This window comes from Python bivittatus, unplaced genomic scaffold (assembly GCF_059951505.1).
Source record: "Python bivittatus isolate LINGU-HERP-01145 unplaced genomic scaffold, Pbiv_v1 ctg000020_np1212, whole genome shotgun sequence".
Lineage (NCBI taxonomy): Eukaryota > Metazoa > Chordata > Lepidosauria > Squamata > Pythonidae > Python > Python bivittatus.
The window spans coordinates 107,512,219-107,526,877 of record NW_028277030.1 but is presented as its reverse complement, the minus strand read 5'-3'; the positions used below and the strand labels follow the sequence as shown (position 1 = coordinate 107,526,877).

General features: G+C 40.9%; 1 protein-coding gene across 1 annotated transcript in view; it reads left to right on the top strand.

Annotated features, from left to right (window-relative positions):
• Window positions 1-14,659, top strand: part of DNAH14 (dynein axonemal heavy chain 14) — a 216,070-nt gene that overhangs the window by 59,203 nt on the left and 142,208 nt on the right. Inside the window, 7 exon segments of the mRNA XM_088132171.1 lie at window positions 1,049-1,442; window positions 4,183-4,373; window positions 8,401-8,646; window positions 8,929-9,050; window positions 11,177-11,348; window positions 12,672-12,776; window positions 13,002-13,120. Coding sequence (XP_087988297.1) covers window positions 1,049-1,442; window positions 4,183-4,373; window positions 8,401-8,646; window positions 8,929-9,050; window positions 11,177-11,348; window positions 12,672-12,776; window positions 13,002-13,120 — 1,349 coding nt within the window.

The following is a 14,659-nucleotide window of genomic DNA, read 5'->3' as shown; positions in this document are numbered from 1 at the left end:
CAGCAAAAGGGTCAATCTGTCCTTCATGGGCTTGTGCCCTAGCAGTGCCTTTTCCTCCCACGTGATGTAAGTTCTGTTTGGCATCTTCTTCCAGAAGAGCCCTGTCTCGTCGCAGTTGAACACTTGCTGAGCAACGTATCCTTCCGCCTTCATGAAGTCCTCAAAGTCTTTCTGGTAGGCTTCTGCAGCAGCCTTGTCAGAACTGGAAGCCTCACCATGTCTTGCCACACTGTGGATGCCACTTCTCTTTCAGAATTTCTCAAACCAGCCTCTGCTGGCTTTAAATTCCTCACTTGCTGCGCTGGTAGAGGGGTTTTCCCACAGTAAATCACTGTGCAGCTTCCTGGCTTTTTCACAGATGATAGCTTCACTCACGCTATCACCTGCCAGCTGTTTCTCATTCAGCCACACCAACAACAGCTTTTCCACCTCTTCTACCACTTGTGTCCTCTTCCTCGTTAAGATTGTCACTCCTTTTGCCACATCAGCTCCTCTGATGGCATCTTTATTCTTCAGAATAGTCGAGATGGTTGACTTCGCCATCTTGTACTCCAGATCAGTCACACGAATACCACGATCGTGCTTTTCTATAATGTCCTTCTTAAGTTTGATCGTCACTTTTTTCTTCAAAGCCTTATTCTTGCCAAGCCTGCTCTGCATTTTCTTTGGAGCCATGCTGACAAGCACACCAAGCACGTTCCAAAACCTTCCAAAACGCCACAAAACACACCACAAGCCTCACCAAACGTCTCCTTGCTACCGCGATCTCGCCCACAGGAAGCCGCGACCGCGTGGCAGCAGGGAAAATGGCCGCGGATCCGGTTCATAAGTCAAGGCGAGTTCGTAAGTAGAGGTAAATTTTTGGTGCCGGAGCTGGTCGTATCTCGAAATTTTCGTATGTAGGGGCGTTCGTAAGTAGAGGTACCACTGTATTTGTTAGTGGAGGAGGAATATACGCAACTTTGTTCAGTGTCAGTATTTTCCCTATTTTTGCCCAAAAATAATTATTTGCTTTTGTCATTAATTTTTTATTCATTTTGCTGTTTAGGTGAGAAACCCTGTCCTTCTCCTTATCGAAACTTTGCCTAAAACAGCTAAAGAGATGATTGAAAACCTTATTGAAGAAGCAGCAGTTATCAGTGAGAACATTTTAAAGTATGCAAATTACCAGAATGTGCTTGACAGTTCCATTACTGACATGAAATCGGTGTCTGTGGAAAAGCTGTCACACAGAAGTCAGGCTGGAGATTCTCAGAGGGTGAATGCTGAACTCTCGGAAATTCAAAGTGAACTAGCATTGCGCAAATTATTATGGGATTCTCATGAAGAATGGACAAAACTTGTATTTAAGTGGAAACACACGATCTTTTGGAATCTTGATGTAGATATAATTCAAAGGGATGTTAACAGATTCATGCAGATAATTCATATCCTTGAAAAAGGTAAAATGCATGATAATTGCAATAATTATGAATTCATTATAATATTTTATAAATCATTTTTTAAGTTAAATAATAACTAGTTTTGTTTTAGCCAAATGGTGAAGTGTTATCAAAGGAAGTCTATCTTTTCTGTTTTTTTAAAGTTCATTTTGACTTGATGCATTGATAACAAAGCAATATTTATACAAAGAGCATACAAGTCATGCTTTTACAATTTTTTTCCTTTTTCATTGACTTATTGTATAAAAATACTTTTTAAACTTCAAGGATTAACCATTTTGTGTTGAAACTTTTACATGTTTGGATTGTAGTTATGTGGAGTATTAGTAAATATTCACTTGCTAGTTACAATAATTAATTGTTATTAATTATTATAACTAAGATCATAATTAGGGATAGTAAAATAGCTTTAATATAAAGTCGACAGTGGATTGGTGTCAGAGGGGGTTCAAGATAGTATAGAAAGAGAAATTAGAGCACAGCCATATATGTACATTAGGTTTCAGGAGAACCAGTTTCAACAAGTTTAGAGATGTACTAGGCAGGATCTTATGGATAGAAATTAACAGGTTAAACAGAACATAGGAGGGTTGGGAACATCTCAAAAATTAGATACTGGAAGTTAAATTGCACAACATGTCAATGAGAAAAAGATAGAGGATAGTTTAGGAAACTTGTTGATGCATAAGAGCTTTTTACTGGGCTAAGAATTAAAAGGGACATTAATAAGAAATGGAAGCTATGTGTAACCACCAAAGAAGCATACTAGCAAGTGATCAATATCTGCAGAAAGGAAGTCAGAAAGGCTAAATCACACACAAAAAAAGGTTAGGCTTACAAAGGAAGCTAAATAGATAAAAAGGGTTTTCGCTGCATGAGTTGTAAATGGGAAAAAAGGAAGGAATTGGCCCACTGGTTGAAAAAGATGATAGGATAGTAACAGGTAATTGAGAGAGAAAAAGCAGAAGTCTTACTGTGCTTCGGTCTTCTTTCATGAGAGAATTGTGTTTAAATGGACCAAAGCGGTATGATCGATATAAGGAGGGAGTGGCAACCCAAGGTAAGTAAAGGGGTTGTCAGGGAGTATCTGGCCATTATATTTAAGTCACCAGGACCAAACCAATTACATCCAAGAATCTTGAAGGAGCCTATGGATATAATCTTGGAGTGGTATCATTTTCTGTGATCTTAAACAAATCCTGGACAACAGGGATAGTGCCAGAGGATTAGAGAAGAGCAACTGGGGAAAAAAGAGAGCTCAGGTAACTATAATTTGCTCAGCTTGACATCACTCCTAGAGTCACAAGGTCAGGTCCCCAGAAACCTGGAACCTGGAAGCCATGACTGGAAGCCCTGCCCAAAAGAATGTAAGGAATGAGCAAGATTGTGGGAAGAAATAAGGGCAGGCAGATACTGAGATGTTTGTGATCAGAGTACTCTAAATATGAAAAACAGTGGGCTCTGGTTTGAACAGGGAGCCAGTGAAGAGCCATGCACTGCAATGAAGCATGAGAATAGTATGGAAAGCTCAGAACAGCCTGAACAGTACTGTTCTAGACTAGGATCAAGAGATGGAGATAGAAATAGGGAACACATGCCAGAAGACTATTGCAGTAATCCAGGTGTGAAACAACCAAGGCATATATCAATAAAGCTGCAGTCTCTTCTGTCATAAATCCAAGGATCCTATGAAAATTCATCAAATGAAAATTAGGGACCATTGCTGTAAGATCAGAAACTGGGCACAGAGTCAGTTGATCATCAGTCAAAATCCTGAGGCTGGAACAAAGGAAATGGAGATAAGCTATGAGTTCTGGAAGATAAACAAAGGCATACTGCAAGGATAGGAAGAATGATCAAACCAAAATAACTATCTCAATCTTACTCATATTAACTTGATGTGATGGGAGAAACTCCAGACAAAATGCAATCAAACATTCCTTCATGACTGAACACACAGTGTCATCAAGGACTACAAAAGATTTATAGACCTGAATATCATTGGAATAACAATGACACCGAAAGCCCTGAATCAGGGCACTCAAAGGAAGGGTGGGAAAGATATTCAGGACTGCTTTTTAAGGGAGCTCACTATAAAAGGAAATTTCTGTAATCTATAGTAATATAATAATATTTTTAGTACTAAAAATAATAGGAAGACAAAAACAATTTGAATCAATCAATTGCACAGTGAATGATGTGTGTGTGTTGGGGGTGGGGAGGGGGAGGGGGAACAAACTGTAACCTAGACAGCAGTATCAAGAATGGTTTCGGTTGTTAGGTATATTTAGCTGGGAGAAAATGAGACTGTAAAGAGACACGATCCCTTTCTTCAACCATCTAAAGGGCTGTCTTGTAGAAAATTGGCAGAACTGACAAGAAATTTCCAGAAGACTGGTCAAGAAACAATGGGTTTAAATTACAAGTAGATTTGGTTGGACATGAGGGCCATCTCAGGAGGTGATGGGCTTTCCATCTCTGGAAATATATAAACAGAATCTGGATGACCTTTTGTTGGGCGTGTTGTACTACTGGATTCTCACACTGAGCAGTGGCTTAGACTAGTTGATCTCCAAGGTTTCTTTGCACTCTGACATTATGTGAATCTATGATTTCAAGGATATGTCTAAGTATGTCAAAAACTCAGAACAACGTAATGTAAGGAAAGATCAACAAAAGCTCAGATAGATTTCAAACATTTTATGAAAAGTGTTATGATGTAACTTTTTCTTATTTGAAGGCTTGCCGGAAAATACTATTTTACCAGCTATGAAAAGATCATTGATGGATTTTAAGGAATCCTTGCCTATAATCATATCTTTAAGGAATCCTAGTCTTCAACGAAGGCATTGGGAAACAATACAGAATATTGTTGGACAACCACTTTCTTGGGATAAAAGACTTACTTTGGAGAAGATTCTGGAACTCAATGTAATTTTATTATTTATAATTTAGAAATACCACTTTAAAAATAATTTGCTTATTTTTGCTATTTGGCTCACATCCTATGTTTTGTAATCTGAACTGAACATTTTCTTAGATTTTCCATTTAATGCACTTTTCCCATGTTTTATTAATTTTCATCTTAATTTGAGCTTTGAGTGAACTCTGGCCATTATCCAAAATGGCATGCATGTTGTCCTATATGTGGGGAATATGTATATCTTATCAGACTTCTATACGCTTTTTTGGATATTATGCATAATCTCAATTAGGTCTTGGGGGATTTCCAGGTTCCCTTTTCCATATTCTTAGGATAGTGTCCCTACCCCCCTCAAAAAGAGTTTAAGATTATGACATCTTTTTAAACACTGCTCTCACAAATATTTTCATATAGATTTCTGTTACCAGAGAAGAATGGAAACTAGCAAGCTTCCTCCAGTGCTTTTCTCTGTGCTGTGGTAGAAATGCTTTTGATAAAATTTATAAATTTGCTCTCACTGAAATGTGTGGCCTTTGATCTTTTACATTCCTGTACAAAATATCTGCATGAGTCAGGCTGTGCAATGCCTTGGATCAGAAGGCAAAAGTTCTTTGGATTGCACAGAGGTGTAAATGTAGCATGCATCTACTACTCCTGAAAATGAATACGTATTTTCCTGGGATCAAATGGCAGTTCTGGAGGGTTAGCTGCATGACCCTTGCAAAAGAGGTGGCTGCATTGAGTTGCAGATAGTTGCTATGTTGGTGCCTCCATGCATTTCAAGGCACCTTTTTGCCTTTGAATTAAGAGTGTGCACAGTTCTTTTAAAGAGCATGACAGAGAGCAATGGCAAAGTAAGTAGTGATTGTGTGCTTCTTCTCTGCAAGATGTGATTAATGTATACAATAGCTGGTTTTGCATTTTTTATTTATTTATTTATTAAATTTTTCAACCACCCATCTCCCCCCAATGGGGGAACTCTGGGCGATTCACAACAAACATTAAAAACATAAAATATATAAATACATAAAACCTTAATTAAAAACATTACTAAAAAAAAGAAGGAAAGACCAAGAGGATGAAAAATCTGAGGCTGGAGGCAGAAGGCCTCTATGGGGCTAGCCATCCCCATGCTTGAGGTATTCCCACCCCACCCCAGGCCAGGTGGCAGAACCAGGTCTTCAAAGCCTTACGGAAGGCCAGGAGTGTGGGGGCTAATCGCACCTCCAGGGGCAGAATGTTCCAAAGAGCAGGGGTTACCACAGGGAAGGCCCGCCTTCTGGACCCCGCCAGTCGAAGTTCTTTCACTGAGGGGGTCCGAAGCATGCCCTCTGTGTGATCAGATGGGACAGGTGAAGTCATAGGGGAGAGGCGGTCCCTTAGATAACCTGGTCCCATGCCATGTAGGGCTTTAAAGGTGATAACCAACACCTTGAATTGGACCCGGAAGCAAACGGGCACCCAATGCAGCTCACGGAGCAGAGGCGTTACATGGGCCCTCCTTGGGGCTCCAACAGTAGCCCGCACGGCTGCATTCTGGACCAGCTGTAGCTTCCAGATACTCTTCAAGGGTAGCCCCATGTAGAGCGTATTGCAGTAGTCTATCTGGGAGATAACAAGGGTGTGAGTGACTGTTCGAAGGGCATCCCGATCCAGGAAAGGGAGTAACTGATGCACAACCTAAAGTTGTGCAAAGGCCCTCCTTGCCATGGCTGCCACCTGCTCTTCAAGCAGGAGCCGTGAGTCTAGGAGGACCCCCAGATTATGCACTGGGTCTCTCTGGGGCAGTGCCACCCCATCCAGCACCAAAGATGACAAAATCCCGGATACAGAGGAGCCATTAACCCGCAGCCACTCTGTCTTACCAGGGTTCAGCTGAAGCCTGTTGTTCCCCATCCAGACCCTTACAGCCTCCAGGCACCGCAAAAGGGTGGCCACGGCATCATTTACTTCACCAGGGATGGAGACGTATAGCTGCGTATCATCAGCATACTGATGATACCTCACCCCATGATGACGGATGATCTCGCCCAGCGGTTTCATGTAGATGTTGAAAAGGAGCGGAGAGAGAACTGAACCCTGCAGCACCCCACAAAGGAGGGGCCGAGGATGGGACCTCTCACTCCCTATCACCACCGATTGGGATTGGCCCTGGAGAAAGGAGGCGAACCAGCACAAGACCGTGCCGCCCACCCCCAATTCCCTGAGCCGTCCCAACAGGATACAATTGACGGTATTGAAAGCCGCTGAGAGATCAAGGAGAGCAAGGATGGTTGCACTTCCACCATCCTGCTCCCGCCAGAGGTCATCCATAAGTGCGACCAATGCCATTTCCATATCCGGGCCTGAAACCTGACTGGAAGGGATCCAGATAATCCGTTTCCTCCAGAACCCTTTGGAGCTGCGAAGCCACCACTTTCTCAACCACCTTCCCCAAAAAGGGGAGGTGGGAGACTGGATGAAAATTGTCCAGCACAGTAGGATCCAGGGAGGATTTCTTGAGGAGGGGGTGCACCAATGCCTCCTTAAAAGCAGCTGGAAACACTCCCTCCTGCAAGGATGTAGTACCCATCGCCTGGATCCAACCACATGTCACCTCCCGAGCTGCTTTCACCAGCCAGGAGGGGCATGGGTCAAGATGGCAAGTGGTGGCCTTCACAGTCCCCAGGATCCTGTCCATTTCCTCAGGAGCAACAGGATCAAACCGTTCCCAGATAACTGGGTAAGAAGAGTCCCTCAGTGTCTCCCCAGACCCTGCCCCACGCTCAGAGTCTAACTTGGAACGAATCCGAGTGACTTTGTCCTGCAGATGCTCTGAAAATTCCTCTGCACGGCCCTGCAAATGAACCCACACATCCCCCTTACCAAGGAGGGACCTAGTGATCCTAAACAAGGCTGCCGGGCAGCATTCTGCGGACGCGATAAGGGCGGAGAAGTAGAGGCACTTCGCTGCTCTTATTGCCACAAGGTAGGCCTTGATAGCACCTCTAACCTGTGTTCGGTCCGATTCGGTCTTTGTTTTCCTCCAGCAGTGCTCTAGATGTCTCTTAACCCTCTTCAGCACCCTCAACTCCTCTGTGAACCACAGGGAGTGTTAGGGCCGATGTGGCAAGAGAGGTCGCATAGGCGCGATCCTGTCCAAGTCCCCGGCCACTTCCCTATTCCAGGCAGCAGCCAAGGCCTCTGCTGGACCGTGCAGCAGATCCGTGGGAATATCCCCCAGCTCCTTCTGAAACCCTGACGGGTCCATCAGGCACCAGGGGTGGATCAATCGCATGGGTCTGGCCTCCCTGCAGAGGGGGGTGGTATAGGAGAAACTCAAGGTCACCAGGATGTGATCTGACCATGACAACGGGGAAAGCTGTAGATCTCCCCTCAGATCACTTTGCCATTGCTCCAACAAGAAAACCAAATCTGGCATGTGGCCACTGTCTCAGGTTGGGTCCTGCACAATTTGAGACAGGCCCATGGCTGCCATGGTAGCCATGAACTCCCGAGGCGCCTCCGAGGACCACCCCAGGGATGGTAGGTTGAAGTCCCCCAGAACCATAAGCCTGGGGAACTCCACCACCAGCCCCGAGATGGCCTCCAGCAGCTCAGGCAGGGAGGCTGCCACGCAGCAGGAAGGCTGGTACAATAGCAGAACTCCCAACTGTTCACGGGCGCCCAACCTAATAAACAGTGTCTCACAGCCAGAAACTTGTGGAGCAATGCCCCTGAAGGCCACTAGAGATTCCCCGATCACAACAGCCACCCCTCCTCCCCTGCCCTGGCCTCTTGGCTGGTGCCACACCGAGAACCCAACTGGGCACATTTCCGAGAGGGGCACCCCCCCTCGGGCCCCAGCCAGGTCTCAGTAATGCATGCCAGGCCTGCCCCCTCCTCGGTGATCAAGTCACATATGAGGGGGGCCTTGTTGTTGTTTTTTTCACATTATTCCTAAAATTCACATTAGCTGAATGTGCATCTTAATTATTTATATATATTTTTTGTTTACCAGCATACATTAGTAAATCTCCTAATTTCTTCCTCTAGATGTTTCAGTATGGAAAAGATATTAATGATATATCCATAAGAGCTACCAGAGAAACAACTCTTGAAGAAATGTTGAAAAAAATCATTGCTCTTTGGCATAAAACTGATTTTCATTTATGTCCCTATCACACTGAATCATCGAGTACTTGTATTATTTCATCTGTGGAAGACATAATTACTCTGTTAGAAGAATCTCTGATGACAATGTCAACCATTAAAAGTTCTTGTTTTGTTGAGCCAATTAAGGTAATCTTTCTTTGGGGATGTTCTGAAACAGTTTGAATATTGAGATGTTCAATCATTACAAGTGATTGGTTCCGATTTGGAATGTCTGAGAGAAACCAGAAAGACCTTGCTCTTTAAATCAGTAGAGTTTAAATTTTCCAGACCTGCTTTGCCTATGATAGTGGCTAGTGAATATTTTAAATTGTTCAAATTTAAAATATTAAAAAAAACTGTCCCCATTTCTACCTAAAGAGAGGATTTCTGCCTGCCTCAGATGATAATTATTCTGCTTTTTTCTGATAGAATCTTGTTTATGCTTGGGATCATAAGATAAACCTCATTTCTTGTACTTTGGAGGAATGGTTAACTTGTCAGAGGCACTGGATATATCTTGAGCCAATCTTTCATGCTTCAGAAATAAAAAGGTATGCTTAAGTGCTTTAATACTGCCAACTGTAATTAAACTTGCATGTTATAGCCAAAATAAAATACAAATTAACTAAATGTTACATACTAGCTATATCTTATGCTATAGATCAGCAGTTTTCAACTGTGCTGCGAAAGGTCTGCAGGTGTGCCGCATCAGTGAGCCACAAGTAAATGACAGGAAGTGCTGCACACCTACGCAGCTAGAACCCTGCTTCAGTGGCATCACCAGGGGTGGGTTGCCTCCATTTCTCCCCTTGAGTCCTAGTAACCTGTGATGTCATAGGATTTCCGGTTTCGTGATATGGAAGTCCCTATGAGATGTGTGACTCTGCAAGTTAGCATCATGTCACTGTGCCCTGAGATTAAAAAGCTTGAAAACCACTGCTATAGATTGTTGTGCTGTAGGCACTGCTTGGAATACAATAAGTTGCATTACACGTATTTCCTCATTTATTTAATATAATTTATATAGCTGCTCATCTCACTAACGTATTCTAGATGATGCACAAAGATTAAAATGGAAGGGATAATAATACAGTTTATAAAACAATGTACAAATACACACACACACACACACACACATACACCATAGAGAAGGCATAAGCTAATCTGCATTTTTGTCAAATGATGTTTTCTGATATGCACCACTAGTGGTCATGTTTCTGAAAACTCTCCTGGAAATAGGTTGAACAGATTAGCCTGTGTACTTGACAGATGAAAAGATGTTTACTGTGCTAGAGATGTACAAACCATTTTGAATTCAAAGCAGATTTGTTTGCAATGGGCTATTTTGACTTTACTGGAGTAGTGTCAAATTCAGTGACCTTCTGGTAAAGTTGGAATAGCCCATTTTGACCTTGAAACAGCTGCTTTGAATTCAAAATGGTTTGTACATCATTAATATGTACCAATACATATTTCAGTAATAATGATTTTGAATTTTAAAACATTTAAATAGTACTTAGATGAACAATGTTGTTATACATAAACTACCTCTAGTAGCATTTATTTATTATATCTGTAATCTGCCCAATAACCAAAGTTTTCTGGAGATGTTATGGAGTTACTTAAAACATTAAAACCATTTAAATATAAAAATAATACCAGAGATCATAAACGGTGGGTCATGAGTATATTTGTGGAAGTGGGATCACCCTCACTCCTGCTTTTGCTGAGCTACCTGTATCGAGCCCTCCTTCAATGCCCTTTTAACTCACGGCAACAGGTTCTTGCAACAATACAAGCCCGCTCTTGAGCACCATCCAAGGCAAATAAGAAAGGATCAAAGCCCCCTTTCCCTCTCTTCCAGTAGCAGCTTTTCCCAGGGGGTATCCCACTGGGCCCTGGTGCTCAGGAACTATACCTGAGTGTTGTGCTGCTGCTACTTCTTGCAAGAGGGGAATGCGTATGCACATGTTTTGGGATACATGGAAAAGTGTTAGTTCTCCCTATATGGACCATGATAAAATCAAGGGAATTCAGAGCATTGATGATGGAGATCCACAGTATACTGCTGGTACCCTTGGTCTCTCTGATGCTTTTCCAAACGAGACTAAGGGCAAGTACTTCTAATTCATTTCCTCAAAGGATAGAATTTGCCACAATAGAAATAGGGCAGGTTTTTTAAAACTGTGTTCCATAGAACACAAGAACTTGATGCGGCTCCATGAAAGACTAATGGCAAAAAAAGGGCAAAAAGCACAGACAGTTTTCTATCGCTTAGCTTTATTAATTAATTAATTAATTTGTATGCTGCCCATCTCCCCCAGTGGCTTTACCTTTACACCAGGAATTCCAGGAAATTTATTTTTTAAATGACTTGGAAAAGTTTGAAAATCCTGCTCTAGGGTAATTAGCTATGCCATATATTCTTTGATTATTTTGTATTCTTGTAATTCCAGGTGTGATATTGTATGTTTTTTCTTTGTAAGTCATCTTTGGCTGTGGAAAACCAGCATAAAAATTTTGCTTCTTTATCTAAGCACATGGCTTAACATTATATTAATACATAAGAATTTGCTAAATCTAAATTTGGAGGATTAGATGTTCTTTACACATTATATATAGATATGATATATGTATGTATGGGTATCATATACATATACATATGATTTAATAACAGACAGCTTCCAGAAGAAGCCAGTCTCTTCTCTGTAGTTGATAACAAATGGAAAGAAATCATGAAATTTGTAGGAGAGACTCCAAATGCTCTTAAGGCAACTACAACTAGTGGAATTTTTGAAATACTGCAGAGCAACAATGCATCACTGGAAAAAATACAGAAGGCTCTTGAGGTAAGTCAAAGTACGGTGAATGACTGTTAAGGAACCAGCACTCCCTAAATCACAATGAATAAAATTTTGTGAGCAGGAAAACATAGACTACCTACTGCCTTTTGTTGTTGTTTAGTCATTAAGTCGTGTCCGACTCTTTGTGACCCCATGAACCATATTGCGCCAGGCCTTCCTGTCCTTCACTGCCTCCCTCAGTTTGCTCAGTTTCATGCTCAACCTACTGCCTATACATAGCATTTTGTTGTTGTTGTAGGAGAAATGAGTAGGATCTGGAGTGCAGCTTTTAAGATGTAGTGAGGCCTCTTTTCCTTAAGTCATGCCCATAGACAAATTTATCACACACACACACATATACACAAACACATTTATCTGTCTGCCTGTCTCTCTATGTTGGCAATTGCTTTCAGAGTAATATATAAGCAAAAAACACAAATAAAAACACAATACTGAAATAATTGTTAGCATATTAAATATTAAATGCCTGCGAGAAGAATTAATCTGTTTACTCTAACCTAAATTAGTTTTTGATTGTATTTTATGTTGAAATTGCTTATTCCAAGTTGCATTTTAGTACCTTTATAGAAAGAATAGCATAAAATTCAGCCATCCGTCAAATTCAAAGAAATATTAAGCTCTATTTCACACATTCATAAAGGTGATATGGGTCAAATCCGCTTTATATTCTGGATTTCACAGATATTAGGTTTTTAAAGCATTTCATTGTTCCCAAAATAAATAATGATCCTATTCATTTTTTTTACATTGCTATGAGAAAGGTAACAACTAGTAGATGAGCAACAGTTTATACAAAAAGTTCTTTTTCATTTTGTTAACCAAGGAATTGTTAGTGGGTGAAGATGTCATGTACTGCAGATACAGGTTTTATACTGGTATGTATAAAACATGTACGTATCTGCATTACATGCAGTGGTGTGCTGGAGCTGGTTCATATTGGCTCATGAGAGTCGATTGTTACACTTCCTGGAATTTTGTGAACTGTTTGAGAGCAGAGTTGAACTACAATGGCTGACACACTGATCATTTTTTGATGACTGGTGGTATGGCGTGGCAGCGGCAGCAGTGGACCTGGAGAGCTGATTGTTAAACATTTGCCAGGACACTACTGAGTATGTGACATCTTGTCCCACTGACCTTATAGACAAAAATGGATCCCATTAGCTGCACAGTCTTTTGAGCTAAAGATTGCACTTAGGTGGTTCTGAGAAAACTGAAGCCAGTGAAAAGCAAGCTCATTATAGAGTTTATAATTTCATTTCACTTTATTATTTTTAATACAATGTCTACTTTCCAATTTTCTGTCAGGAGTATCTTGAAGTTAAACGTATGATTTTCCCAAGATTTTATTTTCTCAGCAATGTGGAACTCCTTGACATAGTAGCTGAAAGTAAAAATCCTGATGCTGTGCAGGTAATGTTCAATATCAGATCTACAAATTTGTACATGTAAATGCTAAGCTTTTGTCAGTTTAACCATTTTAATGTAATCATACCTTTTTTAATGTCTTGTGCTAATTACTATTACATTTTATTGTTTTTGTAATATTTTAGTTTGTAAAGTAAACAGATAATTTTTATCATTGCTTTTTAATTCACCGATCAAATAAATAATATTTGCCTCATATCTGTAATACAGCCTCATCTTATGAAGTGTTTTTCAAATATGAAGAAATTATATATACGGACGCAACCGCAGAGACCTCCAGTGGTTTTAATGTTTAGATCTGCTGAAGGAGAGATTCTTCTAGTACCAAAGTACAGTATGCTGTTACTTTAAATTTATCAAATATAAATCAGATGCAGGAAGGAACAGTTTCCATAGACAGTCAAACATTTTTCAGTTCTACAGTATATTTTTGGTTCCAAGTTCATTTGTAAATCAATGAACAGATTCCTAGTTGACATTTTATTAACATTGTGTTATAAATAGGTGATATGGAAAGAAACTCTGTAAGATAATTCAGTTAAGTAACAACTCTTTTTAAGCTTCTGTGTATGTACCAAGAGAAGAGAATATGTGTAGCTCAGGATTGAACTATGGAGTCCTTGGGGTTCTCTGAGCTTGGTTGTTTTCTTGCAAACGTTTCATTACCTGGCTAGGTAACATCTTCAGTGCTAGAATGGGATGGGGTTTGCTCTCTGTTTATATACAGTGGCTTGCCCTGACAGTTTTGGTGGGGGTGGGGGTTTTGTTTTGTTTTATTTTTTCCCCCTGGTAGTTCCTTGATTAGGTTATTGTTTACTGCTGATCATATGTCTGGTGATAATCTTGGTGTTAATCTCTGCTTATCTGGGTGATGATTGCTGGTGAGGAGATGTTCTGGTCTTTTGTTTCCTTTTTATTGCCTCTTTTGAATAGTGTGTAGAAGTTGTTTATCTCTGTGTGCCTGTTGATGGCTGCCTTGTCTGAATACCAAGCTTCCAAGAACTCCCTCACATTTTTGGATTTAGCTTGGTTTAAGATGCTGACAGTTTCCCAGTTGAAACTATGGTTAAGTCTGTTCATGTGTAGTGAGATTAAGGAGTTCTCTTCGTGTCTTCTGACTGCTAGTCGGTGTTCATGGATGCGCTCTGCTAGTCTTCTCCCTGTCTGTCCTACACAGTGGTTGTTACAGTCCTTACACTGTATGTTGTAGATGACTCCTGTTTTTTCTACTTGGGCTACTGGGTCTTTTGGTTTGCTTAGGATGTTTTGGAGGGCTTTAGTTGATTTGTGTGCTACAGAGATGCCATGTGGTGTAATAGCCTGTTGGTTGTTTCTGAGACATTTCTGTTATACTTTTCATGGCTTGTGTTGGTTGTGTTGTGGTAGGTTGAGTGGACAGGCACTTTTTGATAAAGTTGCATGGATATCCATTTTGTTGGAAGATGTTGTATAGGTGGTCTGTTTCCTTTTTCTGCTGTTCTGGGTTGCTGCAGTGCGTTGCTGCAGTCCATTTGCACTTGTTTGAATAATGTTATTGGTTATTCAAATGAGTGCAAACGCACTGCGGCAATGTACTGCAGCAACCCAGAACAGCAGAAAAAGGAAACAGACCACCTATCCAAAGAGAAATGAGAGAAGGACACATGATGAAAGAGGGGGAAAAAAAGCTGGCTTTTACATGCTGCATGTGCTAACCTTTAAGGTGAATCTCCAGCCATGCAGATAGTGCTCCCCACAAAGCTGGGGAGGGGGGGGGAATCTCGGGATGAAATTTAATTAATTAATTAATATAGCCATCCATCTCAGGTACATAACCCAACATTAAAAACAAATAAAATATATACGGATATTAAAATAAAACAAGAAAT